At 36.2% G+C, this 26,941-nt stretch overlaps 2 protein-coding genes and 1 long non-coding RNA gene across 3 annotated transcripts; 2 read left to right on the forward strand and 1 right to left on the reverse strand.

The window, feature by feature from the left end:
* Positions 1-2,300: 2,300 nt before the first annotated feature.
* On the reverse strand, positions 2,301-5,257 carry med10 (mediator complex subunit 10). Its single transcript, XM_088601051.1, has 4 exons — positions 5,000-5,257; positions 4,603-4,686; positions 4,087-4,189; positions 2,301-2,695 (listed from the first exon to the last, which is right to left on the reverse strand). The coding sequence occupies exons 1-4, from the start codon at positions 5,119-5,121 to the stop codon at positions 2,600-2,602; spliced, it is 405 nt and encodes a 134-aa protein (XP_088457177.1). The 5' UTR covers positions 5,122-5,257; the 3' UTR covers positions 2,301-2,599.
* Positions 5,258-5,376: 119 nt separating this feature from the next.
* Positions 5,377-6,805, forward strand: LOC148651142 (uncharacterized). The gene is made up of 2 exons (XR_015925671.1): positions 5,377-6,055; positions 6,602-6,805. It is a non-coding gene; the product is annotated as an uncharacterized LOC148651142 (long non-coding RNA).
* A 2,226-nt stretch (positions 6,806-9,031) lies between these two features.
* Positions 9,032-26,638, forward strand: ube2ql1 (ubiquitin conjugating enzyme E2 QL1). Its single transcript, XM_088601053.1, has 2 exons — positions 9,032-10,585; positions 23,388-26,638. The coding sequence occupies exons 1-2, from the start codon at positions 9,890-9,892 to the stop codon at positions 23,517-23,519; spliced, it is 828 nt and encodes a 275-aa protein (XP_088457179.1). The 5' UTR covers positions 9,032-9,889; the 3' UTR covers positions 23,520-26,638.
* The last annotated feature ends 303 nt before the right edge of the window (positions 26,639-26,941 follow it).

The raw sequence follows: 26,941 nt of genomic DNA on the forward strand, positions 1-26,941 counted from the left end.
TAGAATCTATCATCTCTAGAAAGTTTTTTATGAATTGACTCATCAGTTCTTCATTATATGGACCTTTTGAAAACTTTCGTTTTCATTGATGAAAACAAACATTTAAGGGTCTTAAAATGGAAGTATTTTACAACTTTTCTTACTGTCCTTACAATCTGTCTAAAACCACAGAAGAGTAAACTGAAACCATTTTTTTGTTTCTAACTACATTCATGAGTCTTTCATTCCAGCCTGATCATTCTTTCTTTGCCTGTTATTATCAGCACACTGCAATCTAATTAAGTGGAAAAGGGGAAAAGGTTACCTCCACCCGAAAACATAGAAAATGCGAAATGGGTCCATTTTACCCTACACTCGTGATCGTCATGGACGATAACACAGCAAGATAGAAAAATCAATTTAAAACAATCCCAGCAGAGATCTTTCAAGGTCAACAGTCCTGAGACACACAATCACTATGTACGGAGATATGCATGTTCTGCCTATACACTAAAAATTCCATCCATACGTTAAAAAAGGGAACTGTTTTTGGACTGAAAAGACGGACAGCACATACAGTGATAGATAGTTTCTATTCATTCTGTAGCCATGGATCCTTGGTTTACAAAGAGCCTGGAAAGCTCAGGTAAAGGGAATTTAAAACACCAAAGAAAGCGTCTCACCTTTTAAATATAAATCTCATTTATACCTTAATGTCAAGCTTCCAACATCTTCAAAATCAGAAATTAAAGTAATTTATGAAGCTACTTTAAGAAACCTGTTTTATTACACCCCTCTTGACCTCCAAGACCTAGGTAGTTACACAGATCTATATTATTAGTAATAAGCATTTCTCTGCACAACAACGGGTAACTCTGTAGCCACAAATAAAAATACACAGCCCATATTATACTGTAGTTCATTTACCTTTACAATAGGAAACATACAGTAATACAGGCACACTCTCTAATCCAGAAAACATATGAATAAGACAGAAGACTCATAACTAACGACAGGTAACGTGCTTTTAAAGATGCCATTACATTACATTAAAGACATATAAGGAGAAAAAGCAGAAGAACAAGAAAAAATAATAATAATGATTGCACATGCTGGTAGTGCAATATAAGTGCTCTGTTATGCAAGATAAAAATTTAAATTAAAACCCCATACACACAGTGTGAATACAAAGCAAAAATGTAAAGCAAATATAAAGCATGATCGTATGTATTCCATGCAATATGTGCAACCAATAAGAGCAAGAAGCAAAGAATCCAGTTTGAATTAAAAATATTAATATGATGCAAAAGTAAAGAATGTAACAGAGATCGAATCTGCTGCCTAGACAACAGTTTGAAAAAGTGCTAAAAGTTGGTCAATGGGAGGTCAAAATGAGACCCTGCATTTGACAGTACATTTGGAAAAATAAATGTGAAAAATAAGCATTATACTTAAAGCTTTAAAACCCAAAATATTAACATAAATGGTAAAAGAGACTGCAAAAGTGTTAAATAACAAATGTAATAGTGGACATTCCGTACCAAGTAAATAACCTGCCTGCATTCAAGTTAATATTTTTCTTCCTTATTAATTTTAATACTAGGATTAATGGAGTGTTGCGTCCCCAGTCAGCAAAAATAAAATGTTCTTATATTCCCCAATTCAGGTCTGTAAATCTTCGTCAGTGGTTAGGTTTAATTGGTCTCCATGGATACCGTGTTCCACTCAAAACAAACCCTACCAAGAAGTTTAAAAAAAAAATCCTTCAAACATCTGCTGGAATTGGGCACAGTTTTCAATCCAACACCAGCTTGGAGCAGATCTGTCACACCCGTAAATCCGGACTAAAATGTATAATAATCAACAATACAAGACGCTTTAATGCCTTAACTGAAAAATATGTAACCAAAGACAAAAACTCATTCACTTTCTTTATCATTTAAACAAGGAATACATACTTATTATGAAGTAACGTATGCAGAATGAACAAAGAAAAAAGAAACATGCCTAATAACAACTCCATTGAATAAGAATGGTTTTAATCACAAAGGACAGAAGAAACAAAACTCATAGAAAAAGTAACTAGTCTCAAGAGTACAATAAGTAGAAACCGTATAGACTGGGGCATTCTAGAATAGCCGTGCTTGCTCTCAAACCCGTGCATATTAAAGAAAGATAATGGCATCACTCTCATTATTGTGTCTCATTTCTTGCTAATTTAACTTCAAATTCAGCAACTTCGAACAAGAGATCTGCGTCTGTCTGTAGCTAGGCTGAAAGCGCTGAAAGATTTTATATTCAATAACGACACAAAACACACATTTCTTGTATTAGCAAAATTATTTATTACAAAACAGGTTGTGGTAAAACAGTACAAAAGGGTTTAGCTCTTGCAGATGAGGTCGTGGCCTTGACCTCCCACTGCACTGGCACTGATCTTTGTTTTAAGAAACTTGTAATGTTACTCAACCGTCCCTTCGCCACGCAGTAGGAAACGTTAACATTTGAGAAAGTTCAAAAGAAGTCTCAAAACCCCTTTGCAGAAACAAATATATACTGTATATATTTACACCATTTTGTCCAACACATGGCAGTTCCATGCCTGCCAGAATCCTGAGGGCTATGAGGGGGGATCTTCACCATGAATTGCTTTATACTTGGCCATCTCCTCCGGGAAAACCTTCCCCAGTTCTTGGATCAGAAGACTTTTAAATTTCTAAAAAAGGAACGAGATGAAGAGATAAAATAAGAGAAAACTCTTTTTGTCACAGAAAAAGGGTTCTGTATTCTTTTGTGTTACATATGTTCAAAGTGAGGCGCATAAGAAAACTAACAACAAGGTCACAGTAAAAATGATGTCCTTTCTATCCTTAAATGCAAAAATTCATCACTTTAAAGTAGTCTAGAAGTCAATCCTAAAACAAGACTTTCAATTTCCTTCCATTAGTATCTGCAAGAAAAGATTTTTGACATATGTCCCAAAGTGCCATCTGCATTTTCTACGACTTTAGCTCTTATTTGGGGCATATTCAATATGAGTTTGCATCATTCCCAATTAATTCATTTTACAAATTAAGTATTTCAGTATAAATAATTCTGGAACAAATACAAATCATACATTTCTTACTGGAAAATGAATACTAATGTCAAACTAAATAAATTATCTTTTAAATACACTCTTGCAGGATCTTCACACATCTGAACGCTAGCTTCATTAGGACTTTAGCTAGAAATTGTATAATATCCTTTTTTTACAGCACAAACTTATTAAGGTATGTCTTGGGTTGCAGGTTTGTTGGAGTTTTAATGCAATTTGTGTTTAACTCATATCAAGGCATAGAGTTTTCTTTATAGTGCTCTGTTCACAATTTGTTTGGGTGTGCACAAACATCTTGGACACACATATTCCGAGGACACAAAAATATTTCCTCCAGTAGCCCAATCAGAGCTATGTTTTGTACACTGCAAACGCAGCTAATCTGTCTCTGCTGGGATTCAATCAGTCGTTAATAGGCCCAAAGCCACCCAAAGCTATAACCCGTCTACAATCCCACTGTGCCACAAGACATGTTCCTCTGCTGCAGGACTGTCTAGATTTCCAAGAGAGGTGACATCTCTACTGTAACTAGCTCAGTGCACTGAGCCCCTAACACTCTCCCCCCCTACATTCCTCCTTCTCCTCCAGCAGCCTCGGTGACGAATAGACGTCTGCCTGAGAAATCCAAGTCACAGCACCATTGTCATGAGTAAATCTCGTACTGCCCCTGCTGGAATTCGATCCTGGCCGATCGCAGGCTACGTGCACACACAGCTGCACTCCGCTAAAAGACTGGGTCTTCCATCACGGGAGAATTCTACTTGACACCAGCGAGAAGCACAACTCTACTCTGACCCTGCCAGTTTCAATCAAGGCGGCTAGCGGGCACTTAGCCATACAGTGCCACTCTATACCCAGCTTCACCACAAGACTGTGTCCTGTGCCACAGTAGTTTTATACTGTCTAGATTTCAGAGACAGGTGATATCACTACTGTGTCTTGCTCATGTGCTCAGCCTTCTTGCATGAACACTGAAGATTTCACACACAGATCTTCACTCATTTCCTTACCTTCATGGTATCAATCTTCCCTTTAACTTGCTCATTTTTTGCCAAGGCTCTCTCCAAGCATTCTTTAGTATAAAGCTGAGGATTACGGCCCTGATCAATGTATCTATTGAAAAATAATAGATTTAGTAAAGATTTCTACATACAATAATGTATAGTAAATAACACTTAGAGATGTTATGATAGATTACATACAAATTCTTCTATTTTGTTAATAATATACTTTTTAGGAAAATGTTTAAATGCACTTTAGATAGACTTTCATTCAATAACTGTGATGTACCTTCTAGATGTATTGTAGAAGAACAATACTATATCTATATATATATACCATGTTTTCATAATAAAAGATTAAATGTAAATAGTGGACGGTTTAATAATTTTCCTAATCAACTCCAATGGATCCATGATAATCTCTGCGATGCAGATTTGAACGGATAACAATACTATTTTCTAGACCTACTACAGTGAATAAACCTGACGACTACACATTACAACAAAGAAAAAAAAAATACTTACTCAAATACTTCCAGCGGAACATTGATATCATGTAGCTGCTGACGGCATTTATCAATGTCCTGCAATCCGCTGATCATGAAATTCCTGAAACAAAGAAAATCGTCACTGGCTATTTAAGGCTCCGCAGACATCACCTGCTAGTGGCTAGTGTGCTCGTTATTTCAAATTTGGTTTAATAACGTAATAAATATCATTGCTTTTTTTATTATACAGATTTTACGCTATAGAGTGGCTCATGAATCATGTTATTAATTACCTTTCTGCTAAAAAAAACAACAAAACAATGGTTGACATGCGCAAAAAATACCAGTCCAGACAAAAAGTCTGATATACATATATATTATCTGAAATGGGGCACATCTAAGAAACAAGAAGCTGTAAACGTAAAGAAACTTACAGTTTCTGGTTAAGTCCTGTCTGGCTACTCGGCTGAAAGTCGCTGACAATAATGCCCAACTGGCGTATATTTTCCACAAATTTTTCTAGATGCTCCTCGAGATTATCGAATTTTTCCGCCATTTCCAAAACGCAAGCCGACGAACCAAAACAGAAAAAAAAAACAAAAAGTACCTATTGTAAAAACAAAAACAACAACAGCAGTAATCACAACTCTACTCCATTTTTCACACTTACTGATAGAACCATTTTTCGGCACCGTTGCAACCAATCAAACATCAGTAAGAGCAGGTTACTCCTAGCAACCCCAAGAATCCGTAGCAACGGAGTGCCATAAAGGAAATCGTTTGCTGAAAATATTTAAGTGCGACAGAGAAGTTATGTTTCAGTAAATTGCTGCTGAAATTTGAGAATAGTTACGGCTTTTGTGAAGTGTTAATGAAAATACCACATCCTGACTTTTCGGCTGTTTTAATTAGAATATATACTTCTAACAAAGCAACCGACGTAACCGAAATCTTACGTACCTTCAAGTACACAAATATTATAGAATATATCCAGAATTTCTATACTAGAAAAATAAACAGTGCAACCATTAGAATGACTAGGAAACGGTAAACGTGGAAATTTTTGTTTCTATGCATTTCCTTGAACTTGGATAACTGCAGACTGAAAATGGAATTGATCTTTTGAATAAGTAAAATACTGAAATACGTCTGAAGTCAGAGACGTTTGATAAATCTCGTCTTTTCTATCACGCGCGAGAACCTCAGACAAAGTTTATTCAACGTACTATCTTGAGAACGGTCAATCTCTTAACGTCTTGGAATTAAGAAAATGCCCCCAGAACACTGGAAGCTTTTAAATTTATTTTGGTTAGAGTACATGTATTAGAGAGATCCATACATTTCAGTGCAGAACAGTATATGATTCCGGCAGATATTGTTCTTCTGGAGAAATGCTTCAAGCTGCCTTTTCCACGCACTTGTGTTGATGACTAAGAAGGCACGTCTGTTAACACTAGCACTTCACAGAAGGAGTGAATGGTACTTTACATGTAAGCAAACAAGTCATGCTGCCGACACTGATGAACAGCTTTTACCATTTCGTGTTCCGTTTTTGATGCAAATAAGCGCATTGCATAGATCATGCCAAGTTATCTTGGTCATCACCTATTTCTGGACTTTTCTCAGGTTTTATTTTTTCCTAACTTTGTTGTGCAGACATTTAAGATAAATACCCATCTTGGGTGGAGCTGGCTGGTGATTTTTTTTTTGTTAAGACAGGCACTTTTTATGGAAGTGTTGTTACTTGGTCTTCAGTAACATGTGAAATTACCTGCTGAAAAAGATTGAGATTATGAAATGCTGTATTTACATAGCTCAAACGTTTGCACAAGCACTTGCTATGATGACCCTGTATACAGTTTGTGTTGACCAGACGTGTATAATTAGATGTCAATCTTTAGTTTACCTGATGGATAGATCCACAATATTAGTCTGTAAAAGATATCTTCTAAAAGATTTTGTGCTGTTGTTGTTTTAAGATACCTTTAAAATCACAGAACCAAATACAACAAATATTTCATCATTTTTGTCTACAGGGCTGATGGTGCTGGCAGGGAATCCTCTTACAGTGATACAACACACAAACTGCTCAATACTAATTCAGCCAAGATCCCAGCAGGTGAAAAGAAAGACTTCTGTCTCATGCTGAGCTATGATGATTCTAGGAATAGCATTCAGTGTTTTTTTGCCATCTTTAAAATGAAAGATTCACAATTAAAAACAACCTCTCTTTATGACTATTTTTAAGCATTGCAAAACAAGGGTTCTGTATTTACATTTCATTCTTAACACTTACAGCTGCCGTTCGTGCATGGAAAGCACTTCATTTCCAGATTTTGTATCTGGAGGAGTCAAAGCTGAATCATTGTGCTGGAAATTATGTGATTAATCGTGGAGACAGGTGGATAGAAACAGACAAGCTGTTGATAGAATGGTATCTCCATAATTGTGAGCTAACAGCCTATTCCCATACTTATTCCGGGGTTTTTTTTCCTCAGTACCTTTTTAACTTTCCCTTGGCGTACACAAGAAATTCCATTTCATTCATTTATCTAACTTGTATAGGTAAATATAGAAAACATACTAAGCATTTCTGCTATATAATATTCTGTTTCAATCGTATATGTTTAGTTCATGTTTTACGGTTTACAGGTGTACGTGTAATGTACAAAAATATTAAATAGCCCCAAATTAAATTTAATTTCCTATAGAAATTCTTCCCATTGTCACTTACTGCCTTTATCACTTTACCAGCCTCACATTAGTATGAATAAACAACAATGTAAAAACCACATTGTTTACAAAGTTATCATCTCAATACCACTCATTTCCTTTAAGATACGTTATTTTTTTATATTTCAATATCATAATGGTGGGCAGCACAGTGGTGCAGTGATTAGTATTGCTGCCTTGCAGTGCTGGAGCCCTGGGTTCAATTCTGGACCAGGGATGTGACTGGAGTGGAGTCTGTATGTTCTCCCCATGTTTGTGTGGGTTTCCTCCAGGTGCTCTGGTTCCCACAGTCCAGAAACATACTGGTAGGTTAATTAGCTTCTGGGAAAACTGGCCCTGGTGTTAGTGTGTGTTTTTGTCTCTCTGTGTGCTCTGTGATGGACTGGTATCTCATCTAGGGTTCCTGCCTTGTGCCCGTTGCTTTCTGGGTAAGCTCCCCTGTGAATTGAGCAAAAGTGGTTAGAAGATGGATGAGTATTATAATTGCCACTACTCATTTAATATTCATTGAAAAGAAGTTCACAAAGAAAAGAGTATCATCGACAATACTGACAAGAATAACATACCGAGATCCTTTTAATTAATAGTACTAAATCTTGTAGCATCTTGCCTCTTGCATTTCAAGTGTCATGATGTTCTCAGTTGTGTAATTTATGAAGAAATGTTAAACGACTTTGACAAAATATTTCTCTGTGGACTTAAGTACGTAATTAGCTTAGATATTTGGATGTTATGAAAGTGGGTCAAAATGTCTTGTCTGGAATTAAAGCAGTAATGTTCTGAAGGGAATTTCAAACAAAAATATAAAATGCAGAGATGTAACAAGAATCAATTTCCAATGCAAAGAATAATTCCCTTGAAACCTGAACTATTGTTCCTTAATATGTCAAATGTTCCAGTGTTAATATCACGTCAATAATAAATGTCATTTTTACTAAAATATACAGTATGTTGCATGATGTACTGTAATCCGTAATGACATTTGAAGATGTAACTGCAAACAACAACGATCTTTAAGTCTACAATTTTGTAGCAAATTTATTTTTCGATTTTGACAATGTTTTTGGATGACTCTAAACCCTGTCTGCTTGACACGTCATTGGTGTAAAAATGGCACAAAACCATGTCTTGATTTCTGAAGGACCACATGGGTGTGGAAGGAAATGGATAAGGAATGGAAGCAGAATACACTGTCACTTAATTTCCACTTCTGTGCACATAATTTGTGCTTCACAACCAATGCTTCAAATATCACAAGCAATATCATTTTTAATACATAAAAATCTTAATAGTCCACAACAGGTATAAACACATTGACTTGGTCAGTTGTACTGTATTTTTAAAAGAGAAATTCTGTATACAATTACTAATAAATCTATCGTCATATCAGGTTTTTCGTCTTTAGTTTTTACTTAATTAGTCCTAAATTGGTTTTAGTCTTTATTCAATTATATGAATTATCCCAAAGACAACACAATGTTGTAGTCAGTCTCAACTCTTTCATTTTAACGAGCATGCCTTATTTTATTTTAAAGGTTGGACAGAGACTGCAGCTGAACTGCTGCATCCTAATTTCTGGGTTAATTTAATTATATCCGTAGTAAACCCCGCAGTTCTCATTGGCTGATCTGGGGGCCCCGAAGAGGTATGGTTTTAAACGTATTAGTTTAGGGGTAAAAAACTCTTACCGTGGCCTCTATCAAATACAACAGCAGAGCCATTTAAAACAGTTCTCACTTGGGTGATATATCACTCCATGCCTGTTTGTTCATTCAGGCCAGGTAGAGCAGCAGCGACTACTGACGTTTTTACGTCTCAGACGTGCTGCTGCTATTTCGTGCTCTTCTTTGGCTAAGCATAATCAGATTGGTTCAGTCCGAGCAGCATTATTGCTGGTGCTGCAGCAGCTGCAGTTACATCAAGGGTTTACCTCTGCAATGTCAGATTGGTGGGAGAGTCTGGATTAAAGATAAACATCTTTTTTTAACTACCTAGATTCCTTTTCATACGTCCTCTTTTTGGATGAAATGAACAAAAGACGTTGGTCTTTAAATACAAAGTATCACCAAGGGTAAGTTGATTTATATAACGGGCTCCTGGACATAGACATCGTGATCATCAATACAATTAGATGTGACTGATCGTGTCGCAAAAACGGTTATTGGGAAATCTGAACATTATTCTCAAAGCAGTGTCGAACGTACAGCTGGGAGACGTGAGTACAACCGCAGCCTCAGCCGCAAAACTGCAGTCAATTGCAAAACCGACCTGTCAAAATTGCTGCAACGAAGAGCTGAGAATTGCATCGAATCCTTGATAGCCTAATTTATCGGTTGTATAAGAGAACCTAAAGATTTTATCTTTCGTGTTGTACGATCGGATGTGTTATGCGGCTCCGTTCCCAGTAATGGCATTTGTGTTTTCATTTTAATCGATTTCATACAAGATGCACTGAGATCAGAAGACTGAATGAAATCGCCCACTGGTCATCTTAAGAGGCTGCATTAGGCAAAGATACTAAACATTTTCCGTCTTCTGTTAAGAGTACTTAAACTCATATTGTGCAAGTAGCCAGCAGCGCAAACGCTATTATGGCTACTCTTCTACGGAAAATAGGTCTCATTCGACTCCATGACAGAGACACTGAGGATCCGAAGCATCACCAGGGCTCTTTCAAAGGGAGCAAAGGCAATCAGAAAAACAACAACATTAAGCACTGCAACACCAGCAACGAAAGCAACATCCTCAACCCTCCTGAAATAAAGAACAAGAAATCGGAACAATCCACGAAGGACAAGCCATCTGGCAAGGATAAGCAGGGCAAGGACATCAAGGAAAAACAGCAAGTGGGAGGTAGCAAGGCAACCTCCACATCATTGCAACCGCTGGTGCCGCACAGGCAGCACTGTACCCAGGTCCGGACAAGGAGGTTGATGAAAGAACTGCAGGAAATTAAGAGGCTTGCTGACAACTTTATAACAGTGGAGCTGGCTGACGATAACCTTTTTGAATGGAATGTCAAGTTGCACCAGGTGGACAAAGATTCTGCTCTCTGGCAGGATATGAAAGAAACCAACACTGAATATATATTGCTGAATATATCCTTCCCCGACAATTGTCCCTTCTCCCCGCCTTTCATGCGGGTACTCACACCCAGGCTGGAGAACGGCTACGTACTGGATGGAGGAGCAATCTGCATGGAGTTGTTGACACCCCGCGGCTGGTCCAGCGCATACACCGTGGAGGCGGTGATGAGACAATTCGCAGCAAGTCTCGTAAAAGGACAGGTGAGGGTCAATTCATTCGACAATCTTGTATGTGGTTTGCTACTCCTTTTTTATTGTTTTTTAATTTGCGGCGGAAATCAGCTTCTAGTTGATTGAAATGCACGGTTTGGTTTTTTTACTGAGAGTCATCGAGTCTCTGAGCTCAATTTTTAAAAATCACTAATACGCGAGTCTTTCGCAGTTGCTGTGCTCAGATCTAAGCATTATTATAAACATTGCTACTGCAAATCTAGGTAAAATTAACATTTGAAAACAGAAGGAAGCAAATGATAGGTAATGTGACCTTTTTCCTTACAGTAGTTTAAAAGAACACAATTAGCAACATTACAGTCGTATCAGAAATGCTTTATTGAACTTTCCTTTCTGAAAGCAAATCAGTGTAATTAGAAAAATAAAAGCCTGTTACTTTGTGTTTTTCCCATGACCCTCATGAATATTAAACAACAATTAGAACGCCGTACTAGATTAACTAGGCAAAATACAGTGATATATTACAGTGTTTCCAAGGTACTGTTGAATATTAATGCTCACAGACGGTCTGGCTTATACCAGTGTAGGATCACCTTATTTCAGGTAAGGCAGTTCCCACAGGCATGAAAAAAGGCAAATAATTATTTTCAACGGGACCATGAATTTATTATTCCATTTACCTTTATCTTTATGTTAATTTTGAAAGTCAAGTTTCGGCTAAATGTCGTAAAAATTGACTTTATAAACCCAATAATCGACGTTAGTAGATGTACTAATTTTCACTAAATTAGTCAAACATGCGTACCAACGACTACTAGTACTGTACTTAGTAATGTATTACAATTAAACGCACTTGAAGGATTTGCATACTGTACCTCAATTTTATTTCAAGGAAGGGTTGACTTCATTGCACCACAGCGACTCCTATTGAACACCACAATGCAAAGTTAGTTTGTTCAAGTTTGATCCAAGCCCTCTGAACTTGTCGCCGCTATCACTCCTGATTTGGTTGGTGGGTAAAACGTGACTGGCAAAGTCGTGGAATCAGAAAATCTACAATCAGTCCACTTTAATGTTGAAATGTGAGGTCATGTTCTATGTGATCATTCTCTTTGGGAAAAACAACTGGAAGAAACTATGCGAAACGCGGCATAGATTTGTTTTCAGATTGTATTTTATATACAGGGATCTCTAATGTATTGCAAATATGTATGCTATTAACCATTGAAAAGCTATTCATTTCATTTTGATTACCACATTTTTATATAACCCCTTTTAAAGGCTTGGTGCCCTTTTCAGTTTCCCTTCATATTAAATATTAAAAGAACATCGAGCATTAGAGGGAAGGAATATTTATGAAACTGTGACCCACAGACAAAGATGGCACAATATAAAGGCACTGATCCTTTGGTAGTAAACAGATTGACCTTTAACATTTACAGTTTAGATATATAGAATTAAGAAAAGTTTAATGAGATTTTCCATCTCATTATCACTGCTATCTCTTAATCAGTGCTTTGATTCAACAGCACTTTATTGCAATAAACAATTTGAACTACCATGTCCTCAAACTACTTCAATTTAATGACATTGTTTACTTTGAGATACTTTGAATTTTGTCTAGATTGCAACTGCTTATTGTTTTTTGCAAATCAGCAAGAGACAATGCAAGTGCTTGGGATTATAGAAAAGGTTTTTTTGAGGGAAAATAATTTGAAGTTAAGCTAAATGAAGAATATGTGTGAGTTGCCTGAAAATGACATGTATTCAGTATATTCATTCAAGAAACTGAGAGGGGTAGCTTGTTGTTATGGTTGCCAGGTTACATGTTTAGTATATGAACAGTATTGCCTTTTTTAATCGACAGCAAATATGCACAATGTTTTTAACAAAATGGAGATTTAGCTATAAACTAGTTTACATCTGAAGTGCTTGAGCAGGTGTGAATATAAAGTAGGAAAGTATAACCCAATACAATTTCACCAACATATTAATTGAAGTGGAGCTCTACAATGACCCGCTTTGTAAATAGCAGTTGTCTTGTTAATCAAAATACCATCCTACCCTCCAAAAATGTATGCTACAGTGTTTAAATAATAGAAACAAAAGTTGTTACAATGGCATGATAATTTCTCCATCTTCCCTGTTATTCTAAAATGTAGAATACACTGAATAAAAATATATAGTGAACAATGAACACAGGTATCACTACCACTTAAAATAATTCAATTTACAATTGCATTTCTATTTCACCACGTAGATTTCCAAATTCTGTGGCAGAGACCTTTGTAATCTGAACATATTTTCCTACAAGTAGTTCAAGCAGGTAGCTGCATCAGCATGCGTAGACTGCAAAGGAACAAGCAAAGGTTTATTCCATGCTGAAAAGGGAAGAAAAGAAACACACCTGAAGAAGGGTAGAAGAAGAAGAAGAAGAGTAGAATAAACCTTTACTTGTTCCTATATTTTCCTACAATATTTGAAATGTCTGTAGAAAAGCATACTGTATGTAACATTAAATTCACTTATTTGATATATTTCTATTGAATCCCAGGAATACAGTGTTTTTATGATTGTCGTTTGAGTCAGTTTGGTGCATTGATCACCTGCCAAAAATGTTCTGTGCATATCCAACATTCTCACATTCAGACATCAGCCTATGCCAGACTCAAGAGATTCTTGTCTCTGGCTTTGCCAGGAGCTGTGAATGCTGTTCTGTGATGGTCATTCTTCTAACTATATTGTACAGTGACTCATTTTTGGACATTTAAAATAATGTTTGAAACCTGTTTTTTCTCAGAGGGTTATGATGTTTGACAACAGTTTTTTAATGAAGATTTTAAGGTTCCATCGCACTGTAGAACAAAACACAAAAATAATAGTGCACAAAGAAAGGTATTTTACATAATTTCTGGAATCACAATTTTACCAAATGACATTCTTGAAAAGAAAATGGTGTACTGTTAGGAAGTCAGTGGAAGGACTGCAGTGCTAAAGATGTTCATCATTGCTAAGCAGTGATTTATATTCAAGCCTAAGGATATTGCATTATCTTTATCATTGTGAAATTACTTTTGCATTCTACGTTATTACAGAAAGCAAAATGGTTTTTCCAGTAATTAATTGAATGGCAGACATATTCTAAACAACTCTTTGAAATGCCTTTGAGTGTGTTAAATGTGAAATAATCAATTTAATGCATTCCAGAATTTTTTTGATGAAAAAGTAATTTATTTTGTGATACATTTAAATATTTAATTGATGAAAATACTCAACACTTCAGGTACTTTATTCATGATTTATGTGAAATAAAAATATGCAATTATGTGCCAGAACAAAGGACTATATTTTGAAATGTGTCATGGTTTTTCTCCTGCACTTGTAACTTACAAAAATAGAATAGTCAGTTCCTCGCGTTCCAACTAGCTCAGTTTCTGTTTCACCAATCTCAAACTGTATCTGTAAAACTTAACACAGCATAAAAGGAATTAAGTTAAGTTTTTAACACATGACATTTTAACTTACTGTAAATGCCATCCAGAGTGTGGCTTTGAAAGAAACAATATATTAATCCATATAAATGTGGCAAAACAAATATACATGACCACAGCAATGTAGTAGTCATTTACAGTATGTGGCCATTTTGTGCTAACCTTGAAATATGCTGCAATAAAGTGTGATATTTGCCCACTCATGCATATGTACAAATGAAATGGAGTCAGCACATCCTGTCAAACAAATCAGACATAGGCTTAGGTCTATTGTATTCTTTAGAATTTGTTTTCCTTCTTAACATGAAACATAGAAGCTTGTAGTTTTAATAATATATTTAATATAAATATTTAATAATTATTTATGTGTTATGATCAGTCTATACAAACATTATATAGACATGCGCTCAGTATATGCCATGATACCCCTGTTTGTCTTCAAAGCATGCTAGGAGCATGTTTTCTTCCTGGATGTTTCAGAGTGATCCAGCTGCTGCTCTTCTTTTACCTATTGAACTGTATAATAGTCACTTACAGGAAGATTCTTGGATGTTGGCTCTCAATTGTGTGAATGGCACATTTCCTGTACCCAAAGCATAATGGTGCAAGTGTATACTTGTTCTTAGAAATATACTTGATCACAGCCAATAGCAAGTAAATAAAATAGTACACGTGAGCAACATCCTACACACAACTCTCACAAGCCTTTTATATTTTAATTTTAGTCTTTATTAAAGAAGACAACATGAAAGTTCAGTCTACATTTCATTTACACTAGAGCCTTTGAAATTGGATCTGGACATTTCATTTCAAGTGAGTGAACAGTTCCATTATTTCAGGCCAATTTAACTGCTGCCTGCCCTGACTTCACCTGAGGCAAAGATTGGCTATTTTTGTCCTTCTTGTTCACATTGGAACAGCAAGGTTTTTTTTATATTCCTGCCCTCAGGAGGATGAAAAATGTTTCCGTTATGGAGTAAAAGATGGTCTCTGAAAACCCAAAGCGATCCATAAGGCATTCAAAAGGAGGTGAATTAAAAGCTTTTCAAAAATTGCCATTTTAAGTGGAATTTTTATGTTACAAAACATAAGTTATTTGTGAAATGAGTGCATTGTTGTACATACTAATACTGGAAAATGTTACAATGGTACAATTTCTCATTTACTGACAGATAATCACACGCTTTCATTTTAAGATATTTTAAGCATTACACACTGTCAGCAAAGGTGCCTACACAAAATAAGAGTAAGCTGGAATTCAATTTTGATTTTTGAATCACTGAATTCTTATTTTAAGTAACGTAAAATGTGACCGAGAGCCATTTGGTGATAGAAGCATGTACTGTTATTGTAGTTTATTAGAAATCAAACACAAATCTTAACAAAAAAATAATGATGACATGGTCCCTTATACAATATGAGAATAGATTGAGCTGTGGATTCAGATTAAAACATTAAAACTGCTATTTTTCAAATAATTAAGTTATTCACAAACTAGATAGGCTTAAGAATGTAGGGGATGGGACCTTCTATGGATCATGTGTAGTACAGTATGTATGATCAAAACCATGAACATTATAACAGGGTTAGATCAAGAAATATATATTGGCAGTTAAATATAGCTTGCAATCACCATAATATTGTCCATAATATTGCAATCTTACCAACATAAAACCTCCTTTAAAGTTTTATATTTAATAAGCATCCCTAGATTGTATGTGGCCCCGACTAGCTCTGTTGGTAGAGCATGAGACTCATAATCTCAGGGTAGTGGGTTTGTCTCCCATGTTGGGCACCAGGTCCTCCATGTTGGAGGTTGGGCACAAGGCTAACAACCCTGTCCTGATAAATGAAGTTAGCATAATCATTTTCAGACATTGCCTGTTTAATCCCATTGTTCTATACTATAACCGCACGACTGAATGAGGGATTACAATGTTTTGTGCGATTTGGTGTTATCAGATGTGGTTATGCTAACATTTGGCCAAAAAAAAGTGCTTGAGAGCCTCTGTGGCAGTTTATGATGTATCACATTTCTCACCATAGTTCGGTACTTGTCTTCAATCAATTTAAATATTCATCATTTTAATATTGTTTTTTACACAGAAAAAAAATTATAATGTCACTTTCTATATTCACCACGGTGAAATACGAAAAACTAAGAAGTAATTTAATTATCATTTACTTTAACTAAAGCATCTATTGGATAACGAGTAGCATTCAGTTTCTAAAGTGTATTGTCATCCATTTGCTATAAATACCTCATTCCTCTTATTGAGGAGCAAACCAGGGTAAATTGAAAGGCCAAACCCAGAACTTCTAGCACATTCACAAAGGCTTTCAATATTCATTTGAAGAAGCAATGTTCTACTGCTTTAACTGATCTTCTGTGTAGTGCTTCTGCTTGTGTATAATGGCTACGGTGTATCATCCAGGTACTGCAGGTAACGCGTTTCAGTGGTGGATGAAGGAGGTCACCTCCCATACGTAAAGCACTTTAGCATTCTCTGGGATGTAGTACTATTTATACACATGTATATAATTGGTAATTTAATAATAATGTTTAAAACAGATAACCCTTTGTTATCATTATCCTCAGACATTTCTTCTCCTATCTCAAAGTACTGACGTCTGGAGTTTTCTCAGCAGTTGAACTGAAAGAGGTGTCTTCTAAGTACAGTGGAAAAACTCATTGTTAATTGACTCTCAGTGTGTCCAAGTGCTTGATCACATTTATATTTCGTAAACAAGACCTGCTTATTAAAGCTGTTTTACGTAAGCAGCCCTTACCTCTTTCAGATTCTGAAGTTTAAAGGTCAGCAGTATTCAAACTCCATTGTTATATCAATCTTTTACCATTCCATCCATTTTCCAAATGGCTATATCCAGTATGTGGTCCTGGTCCTGGGGAGACTCCCTGTCCTAGCAAGCAATGAGTACAAGGTGGGATACGCCCTGGTCTGGACACCAGTGCATCAGACAGACTCAAACACTCACACTCACACCGGGGCCAGTTTTTACATAAACCAATTATCCTACCGATATGTCTTTGGACCATGGGACATAACCCACATAGACACGGGAAGAACATGTATACTCTATTGAGATTGCACCCCAGGAATTGACCCCAGAGCAGCACCACTGCAAGATAGCAATGCTAACCACTGTGCTGCCATGCTCCCAAACCCTTTTATTATTAATATGCAAAAAATAAGTCCTCACAAAATAGGTTTTCAAAAAAACGTACTAGCAATTAATTCATTTTTAATCAGTAGTTAGTAAAATCCATTATGTCTGTGTGCTTCAGTGCACATAAAGACGGGGTAATAAACTGAGCAGGAGCTTATTTCTGTGCAGAAAAGGCCATTTTAATTTTAATTTAAGTCTCTGTTGTAGTAAATAAGGTGAGTGAATATGAAATGGAACGTGAAATCTGTGATTTAAAATGTGTTTTTTAAAAAGAGTCCTGTATGAATTTTTAACCAATTTCATTAAATATTATGTAACTGACATTCTTAGGGGGACTAATTTTTTAAATATTCATGTTGTCATCTGTATTCGTTCCTTACAGCATGAATGAGTTTCCTTTATCTCTATATTTTAATCATGGTTCTGCTTATGGCATTTGGAAGCAATTGTAGTCGTTTTTAATGGGTGGTATAAAACTATTTTTTCTGAAAGGCACTTCAGTATGCTATTATTGAAAGTCATGATTTTTAATTGCACATCAGAAACTATCGTGCGAACAGCAGATTCAGTATTTTTGATGTAATAGCCATTTATCCTTTTTATGGTGTTGTTTGATTTACTCATTTAATTTACTTTTTTAATATTTTCTTTTGTTTTATTCATGATTTAAAATTTATAGTGTCTATTCCCTCTTCTTCATGTGCCCTGTATTGGTATGTATTGTATGTGTGTATTCTTTCACATTTCATTCAAAACTCACAATTAGGTTAAATGTGATCATTCAGTGTTTAAAAAGTAAAGGTTTTTTAACATCTGCAGTCATTTACCGACTGACACCGCCCCAAAATCCAGAAATATTATATATATTATTTTGATTTTTTGGAAAAAGAAAATATTCATTGATGTATTTTGCACCCTAAAAAACAAATAATGGCTGTGACTGAAAACAAAATGTAAAACATTCAAAGCTGCTGAAGCAGAACATTAGAACCACTGGTGTAAACCAATCACAGAAGAGTATTATTGGCTTTGTATTTTATTTTAATGAGTCGACCTCACAATATTTAGTGAGACCAGTGTTATAACCTCATAGCCGGATCTTGTCAGAAGTCAGAAACTCAACAAGACTGGGCTTAGTCTGTACTGGGATGGAAGGTTGCCATGTTGTTGCTGGAGTGATGCTGGGAGACCAGTAGGTGACGCTCATCACCATGGTATAGTATATCCACACCAATGCCACAGTATGAAGAGAGGGAACACTGTGATGTTGGTGGTGCCATAAAATGATAAACTCTCCAGTACCTGTCACAGGTGAAAATCATTTAGCAGTTCATTAGAGCAGTGATGTTAACCCTTGTGATTTAAGTACATTCCATCTTGGGCATTTTTAACCCCTTTAATTAAACTGTTGAAGCGTTTCTCACTTTTCTACCTGATATGCTGTGCAGTAAGGCTGTTGGTAACCCTCAGGTGTACATATACTGTATCTGGCACTTCAGGGGTGTTTGAAGTGGTCTCTTCCTCTACATAAATCATTTTGGAATTTACAAACATTGGTTTTTCCTTTGAAGTACAAAACCCCAGATGGATCTCTGTACTCTATTTTCTCTTCTTATGTTGCACACCATTAGTGTAAATATAAATTCTTTTGAATGCTCTTCTAAAATTCCTCTGCTTCCAGAAGTGCTCACTTGACGAATGAAAGAAATTTGCTGCCAGACAATAATAAATTCTCTAATTTTAAAGGCAATCCAAGTAGTGAATAGAGATTTACAACCAGTTCTCTACCTTTTATTTTCCAGTATCTTTAATCTCGCTAATGCATCTACTTTACTGGACTGCTTCAGATAACAGCAGTGAATTTTAAAAGAGATCTCTTTTTTGTGTCAAAACTATAATCATACGAAATGGCATTGATCTGCACAAAACTGTCTGCATTTATCATGAACAGACTGGCATGAATGCCAGAATTCTAATGCATTTAAAAGCTCTTCTAAAATAAAATAAATGTAAAACTTATTTTTTGAGGCCAATTAGCTGTATTTTACTTAAATGAGAATTTTTGGATGTTTGGACTTTTTAAGTTTCCATTCACCCTAACCTCTGGTCAATTTATTTACAGTTGAAAAATTACCCTTCTTATTACATTTAAAGATGAGATTTGTTTTGGGGGAAAACAATTTCCAATCAAAAGTTTCTCTTCAATGTACACTACCCTGCAAAATTATTTTGAAATGGAAATCACAAAATGACGCAGACACATCCATCCATTTTATAGCGGCTTCATCTAAATCAGGGGTCAAGGGGGAGCCAGAGCCTGCCCTGGCAAACAATGGGCTCATGGTAGGATACACCCTGGATGGGACACCAGTCTGTTGCAGGGCAGACAAACAGACACACACACTGACACCCAGGGTCAATTTTCCCAGAAGCCAATTTCCAGTCTTTCGAAACAGAACCACATGGAGAAAACACAATAACTGGGAGAACATACAAACCTCACATACTGTAGATAGCACACAAGGCCCAGAATTGAACCATTGAACTGGAGGCCCCAGCCTGCACTGTAAGGCAGCAATGCTAACAACTGCATTACTGTGCCAAAACTGCATATACATTTTTTAATTTTATGTTTTATTACAAACCTGACTACTAAAGGTAAATTAACTTACAGTAAATGTCAAGAACAACTACAGTCTTTTTTTGCACACCAGCTTGGTGCAATTTTTGTCAGATTTGTTCATCTTGGGACCCCTTGTAGATAGCTGTCTCTGAATTATTTTCACAGATTCTCAATAGGATTCAAGTCACACTTTCACAGGCTACTAAAGGATATTTACTTTCCTATCCTTAAACCATTGTAGCTTTGGATCATTGGCCTGCTGAAGGGTTCATTTTTGTCATGGTTTTAAGAGCAAAGTTGTCCTCTCAGATTTGTCAGTATTTTGCTCCACCTATGTTGCCATAAGTCTTGACAAGCTTCCTAGTACCTACAGATGACAAGCAGAACTTTAATAACATAAGGAACAAGTAATAGGTTTATTCCATGCTGAAAAAAAGAAGAAAGAGAACACAACGTTTCGGCCGTTGAGCCTTCTTCAGGTGTGTCAACACCTGAAGAAGGCTCACCTGAAGAAGGCTCCACGGCCGAAACGTTGTGTTCTCTTTCTTCTTTTTTTCAGCATGGAATAAACCTATTACTTGTTCCTTTGCAGCCTACGCATGCTGACGCAGCTACCCACCTATAATAACATAATGTTGTCATTATCATGCTTGACAGTAGGGATGGTGTTGACTGAGTGGTGCACTATGGTGAGTATAGCATCACTATGTAATGCTTTGCATTTAGAACAAAAGGTTTGTCTTGTTTGACCACAAAACCCTGCTACATGTTTGCAGGATCACTTAAGTGCTATGTATTAAACCACATGTGGAATTTGAGATATTTTTTTTTCAGACAAAACCTTTTTGTGGAGTGACCAGGATACTGTTCACCCACTGTTACCTGAGACACTTTCTCCCAGGCTCTGAATTCTTTTTGCAAAGCACTGTATATCTTCTCATATCTTCTGAGATTTCCATGAAATAATGGCAACAGTTTTTTTCCATTAGATTTACAATGTCAAAATCAATTTGCTTCAAATCAATTCAATACATTTGCTTTAAAAATCCATTAAAGGAGATTCCTTCATTTCTTTCAAGTTACTTCCAGTGATACTCAGCAACCCTCTTTTATCTAAACGCTGCTTATTGCTGGCAAGGGTCATGGCAACCCATAGTCTATCCAGAATTCACAGGATACAAGCCAGGGCTTTATACTGGATGGGAGGCAATTCCTTCACAGGACATACAAACACAAGAACAATTAAAAACACATAGACTTATAGCTAGCATGTCTTCACAAGGTGAAAGTAAACCAGGGTATTCAGAAGAAACCCAGGGGAACTTGAAAACTCCACACAGAGGACACTCACATCTTGAACTGAACTCAGGACCCATACATACTGTATATTTTTATATTTTAGGTTTTGAAAGCTAATTTGGATAGATGTAGCTCTATCTGTTAGGGTTCAGTTTCTAATAGAAGTTATATTTGTTTACTGCTTGTAGTAACATTATGTATACATGGTTAATCTAAATTTAAAATCCTCAAAACTTTTGAGAGAGATTTTCTCTCCAAATATTTAAACAAATGTGTTAACATGGAATATGATATCCAGAATATAATTTTATACATTATTAAGTATCACTTGGAAAACATGCACTTTATGCTTCGTTTAACACCTAAATTTTCACGTTGGACATTATACTGCTATGCTGCGACTTATGCCCAGCACCTAAAAATATCAATTACACTATGCTTTGAACTTTGATACAAAGATCCAATAAATATGATACAATAAACACATCACACACATTCACCAATGCCTAAGAACCACACACTGTCTTACAAAGAACTGGATGCGATAAACAACATACAGTACATAATACATACCTCTACAGTTCGTATCTGCATATTGTAATTACATGCAAAACCATACAATTATGGTGTATTAAATAGCTATGTTGACTATGTTTTATTACCAGAGTTATATGCAAGAATGTTACATTGGAATGAACATTTCTTTATGCATCTCACTGCTCATTTGGAATTGGATGGAATAAAAAGAATGATAAATGTACATCTGAATATTACGAGTGTCGTAATTTCTTATCAGTTTATTTTAATTAAGTGGAAATTGACCCAATTAAGGTACAGTACTTGTCAGAGCACAGGCTGAGCTTAATGGCCCAATATTGCCAGTTCAAGTCCAATCATAGCCACATAAGGCTGGGTTTCCCCAGGATGCAGTGATCAACTGGCAGAGTGCAACAGACAACAAATTACACGCAGATAAGCTCTAGCAATTGACCTTCCCCTCTTGTTGGGTGATCTGATGAAGATGAATGGCTCTTATAGGTGGGCGTGTTGGAAGAGTGTGTCTAGAGGTCTTTCTTTACAGGAGTCATTGAGCACTCAGTTTTGAAACACCTGGCAATTCCAAATCGGATTAGTGTAAAAGTAATAGATAGTGATTTGAAATGATTCAAAACACAATTAAGCGGTGTAGATAAAAATATAAGCACACTTAAGGATGTTCTTATTTTCCCAGTGGGGAGAGCTTGATTATGTTATGTTCCAAAACTCATTAAGTATATTTATGTATTAAATAGTGAGCTCTTAAGCGTAATGACATGCTACTGAGCTGAGCTCAGCACGCAAGTGATGTGCTGTTGTAGATAGCTAGAGACACTGGGAAGCTCAATATATAGCGAAGGGCAAACCCTAAGTCAAGTTTCAATCCAAATCAAATCCACACACATGGAAACACAGGCTAGGAAACAAGGAGGTAGACACAAGGAGGTAACAAGCCGAGGGAATCCAGGAGAGAAGTCAAGGATACAAGCAAGGGTCAGAGCTGAGAAACATACTGAAAGCAAACAAAGCCAAGGGGTCATCTGGGAGATGAGGTTTTAAGTAAGCAGAGGTCAGTATTGCGAACGAAGCCCAGCTAGGGGGAAAAGCAACAGGGCCTTGAGGGGATCAGAGCTGAAATTCAATGACAGAGCCGCGAGCTCTGACAAGTCTGAATATTTATCTTGAAAAACACCTGGAACGGGCATGGCCATGAACCATCTCCTGGTGCTCCAAGTCATCAAGTTAATTGGTTTCCGCAGCATCTGGCGCCGGGAGACAGGTTGACAGGTTGAACTCACTGGCTGCTGTGTGAAAGCGAACTCTTCCCTCTGCATGGCAGTGGGGGCGGACATACTGTAGCAGTAAGCAGTCATATTGAATCCAAAAAAGGTGCAGTAATCCATCAAATTTACAAGCCCAGGTGAAAAAAGTACATTTCTTCAAATTCAAGCGTGTGTTAACTTGGGGAAAATATATGCCACATAAATGGAGATGGATCAAAGAAAAAAGTGGACAATAACAATGTCAGCAGCATGGTAATGCAGTTCTGTTTCCTTATGGGTAAAGTGGAAACTTTCAGCCGTTTACAGATTTAAATGAGGAATGACTGCAGCATTCGCTAAAATTTTCACCAAGTACTTTTTCAGCATAAGGTGGTGTCAATATCTTACAGTTTTATTCTCTTTTGCTACAGGGCCGTATATGCAGGAAAGCTGGGAAATCCAAGAAAGCCTTCAGTCGTAAAGAAGCAGAGGCAACCTTTAAGAGTCTGGTGAAGACCCATGAGAAGTATGGCTGGGTGTCTCCCCCCGTGTCTGATGGCTGACGTGGCCACATATTTGTGTCGCAAGACTGTACAACCTACCATCTTGTCCTCAATGCTGCGCATCTCCCATCCTTTGTTCTTTTAGTACTTTCATCTAGGTGCCATGGAGCACATGGTGACATTTAACTTATTCATGAGCAGATGTGTTTACAGCTAAATATCGCCTTTAGTGGATTGTGTTTCAAAACTGGATATGGCTCTACGGAACAGATAGCCCTGCTGATGTCAAGTTGTTGCCCCTTCCTTCCACCTGACCCACTTCATCTCGTGTGCGTTTGCTCTCATTCTCCCTACATGCCAACAATGTACTGCACTGAATGGCATCAGAGTTTCCATTCACCACTGCTCCTCTCATTTAAATGCAAATGAAGCCGTTAATATTTAATAGACAGGCAGTGCATTTGAGGTTCACTTTTTGCTGTGCTGTTTTTCACAGGTCAATGCAACTTGAAGATTGTAATTTATGTGGAGCTGTGCTCTCTTTCTCTCTCTCTCTCTTTCGTGGCTAAATTTAGACCACTTTGTTGTGTAGATGGCCATTGATTTCCAATGAAAAAACACAAAATGTTGCTTATGCTGAGGTACTGTAAAGATAAAACCCAATGGCAATTAACCACTGTTCTTTGTTGATGTTGAAAAATACCAATAACTGTAATGCTGATAATTTAGATACCAGATAGATGGATTGTTTAAGAGCAAGATGCAAGAGGCCTGACATTTAAAAACGTGAAAATTGTCCCTTGAAAACTTTTGTTTAATTGAAGCTCAGAAATGAAAGTTTAAATATAAAGTGGATAGACTCTTTCATAGATAGGAAAGCAATCCTACATTTAATAGGATTTGTTTCCCTCATTAAGAAGAAATAAGGTGGCATTATATGTGATTTGCATTAAGCTTAAGACAACTCCTAAAGTGAGAAACTCTATCAATAACTGCAAAAAGCATGAATCTACAGTATAATTGATGCCATGTCTTTATTTTTAATTGTTTTACATCAAACGGTTTGTTGCTGCACCTCTGGCAGTAGTGTTGTGAATTGTTCTTGTTACTCATGTTCCTGTGTGTATTTTCTCTGAACTGTGGAAATGCATTAAAAAGAGCTGCAGTGAACACTGCTGAATTGCAGAGCGATATTCATTTCAAACACCTGCATATTCTCATTCAGAAAACAATAATACAAAATTCAAACAGTTAGGTAAAACCAATCCAGAAGGAATTATAGAGCTACTATGTCTTTGATGATGTATTGAGGCTCTAAATAGTCCAATTATTGGTTAGAGCAGACTGTGTTAATTTTAGGTCCTTCTTTAGGTCTCAAGGACATATTGGTATTCCTCAGTTCATCTCAAATTCCCTTTACCTACAGTATGTACAGATACAATATGTGAAATTACCACTTAGGATGCAAAGCTAACATCTATATTTATCTCTCCCTGTAATTCTTTATTAGTTTTGTTCAAATCATCCTACAGACTAATCAAGGAATATCAAATGTAGTCATTTTTCTTTTTTTCCCCCAAAGTTGAAATGCATGTGCTTACCTACAGTACGGTATCTCTGTTTGCAGAGTATAATGTTGGATACTGATGGGATTAACAGATATTTCCGGTCAAAATAAAGTCATAAAAATAACAGCACACCTCAGGTTTATGGCCATATCAGAATAAAAAATAGGAAGTGCTTAACAGAGGTATTTCCATCCAGTTTTCTAAAATGATTTGATGTGATAAATTACACTTTAAATCCTATTGTTGAGAAAGATGTTAAAAAGATAAACATTTGTACCATTAAAATGTTTCCCTTTCAAAATTAAATGAGCATAATCACTTTTGAAATACACAGTTTAATATATTCCATGTATGCTGTACATTCTTGTTTTTATTATATTGTATCTTAAGCTAAAAGAACATTCTGTCTTTTAAGATACATTAGTCCATGTGTAGTAACAAGGCCATTTCCTGTCTGATCAGATAGAAAATGAAAACAGATTTTGTTTGCATGGGCAATACCAAAGACAGGAGGGAATGTCCTACCCTTCCTAAAAACTCTTAGGACCTTCAGGAGAAACCTTAACAGGGAAACAGCCTCACTGCCTCAGTAAATGGATGCTCTTTTATAAAGTCACTTCACAAATAAATGCTCTGTATTAGACTCTCTAGATATTCACTAATGATGTGCAGTGCTCTGTCTTACTATAATATACTGTAAATCTAGCTTGCATTGGCATACCACATTACAGACCCGGTCTCTCTTTTATATTTAAGACTATATCTGGTGTAAATCCAACAAAGCCAATTGTCAAAACAAAAAAATGGTGAGTACATTGTACCCTTTATTGATCTCCTAAAAAAAAAGAACATCAATGTTGTGGGCTTAGAATTCCATTAACAGTTCCATTAGCAAAGAGAGATGCTGCAGAACATTGTTGGTATTTGAAAAAGGAAATTCCTCCATTTGCATCCATATTCTTAGAGTCAAAAAATCTGGGTAAAACCAGACCTGTTCCTGCATGATACTTTAAAAGAATGTAAAAATAGATGTTAGCTCCTGCAACTTTGAGCAGATGAACAATTAGTTTGTGGTTGATGTCATCGCACTGATATAGCATTGAGTACAATCCATTATTTATTTTACAGTGAAAAAGCATGTGCAGAAATTGGAACACTTCCTAAAACACATTGAATGACACAGTATTGTTTCTGCAGGATTCAAATTGGAAGTTTTTTTTCATTCTTTAATGAGACAATATCAGCAAAGGCATATTTTTCAGCTTTTACATTTTGCAAGTACAAAGTTTAGAGTGCCACCTATATTAAGCTTTTTTTACACCAGGAAATGGGGCTTTTCATGGTTTGAATTTTTGGAAACATCTGGTATCTAAATGCACAGCAGTGCTAATGGGTATTTCTCAAAAATGAATCTGTATGAAACCAGTCATTCCAAAAGTGATTGTATGTGTTTCTAAGGACTTGTATTAGGGATTATTATGATAAAGTTAATAATAATAATATGTCAAAATATCAGAAAATTGGGTGTTTGCTGGATTAGGAGCATAATTTTGTGATAGACTTTAGAATGGTAGTTTGCAGAAACAAATTAAACTAATTGTCTGAACAAGTGAGATGATTCTGTTATCTTATATCTGCATGTGATCAGTGATTGTTATTTTCTTGTTTTAAAAAGGAAAAAAAAATCAGCAGCTGCTTCTTCTTTTTTGTTTTGTTTCTTGTTTTCATGTCCTAAGCTGTGTTCTGTCATGTTGTATTATATGAATTTTTTGTGTTTAATTTATTTGTGGTTTGCCAAAATGAACTTTTTGGAGCATGTCACGGGTATTCTCACAGAAAACAAAATGAATGAAATGTACCTGAACCAAATGAAGCCTGGTGTCTGGGTGATTTAGAATGTTGTCTTCATTGTAA

The sequence above is a fragment of the Lepisosteus platostomus genome, chromosome 12 (genome assembly GCF_059453375.1).
Source record: "Lepisosteus platostomus isolate fLepPlt1 chromosome 12, fLepPlt1.hap1, whole genome shotgun sequence".
Taxonomy (NCBI): Eukaryota; Metazoa; Chordata; class Actinopteri; order Semionotiformes; family Lepisosteidae; genus Lepisosteus; species Lepisosteus platostomus.

Excerpts from the sequence above, each read along its gene's own strand:
- med10 (XM_088601051.1), bottom strand. The coding sequence starts at position 5,121 with ATGGCGGAAAAATTCGATAATCTCGAGGAGCATCTAGAAAAATTTGTG. Across the intron at positions 4,190-4,602 it reads GTTCCGCTGGAAGTATTTGA|ATACATTGATCAGGGCCGTA; the intron begins GTAAGTATTTTT and ends ATTTTTCAATAG. Across the intron at positions 2,696-4,086 it reads GGAAGATTGATACCATGAAG|AAATTTAAAAGTCTTCTGAT; the intron begins GTAAGGAAATGA and ends TTCCTTTTTTAG.
- ube2ql1 (XM_088601053.1), top strand. The coding sequence starts at position 9,890 with ATGGCTACTCTTCTACGGAAAATAGGTCTCATTCGACTCCATGACAGA. Across the intron at positions 10,586-23,387 it reads CAAGTCTCGTAAAAGGACAG|GGCCGTATATGCAGGAAAGC; the intron begins GTGAGGGTCAAT and ends CTTTTGCTACAG.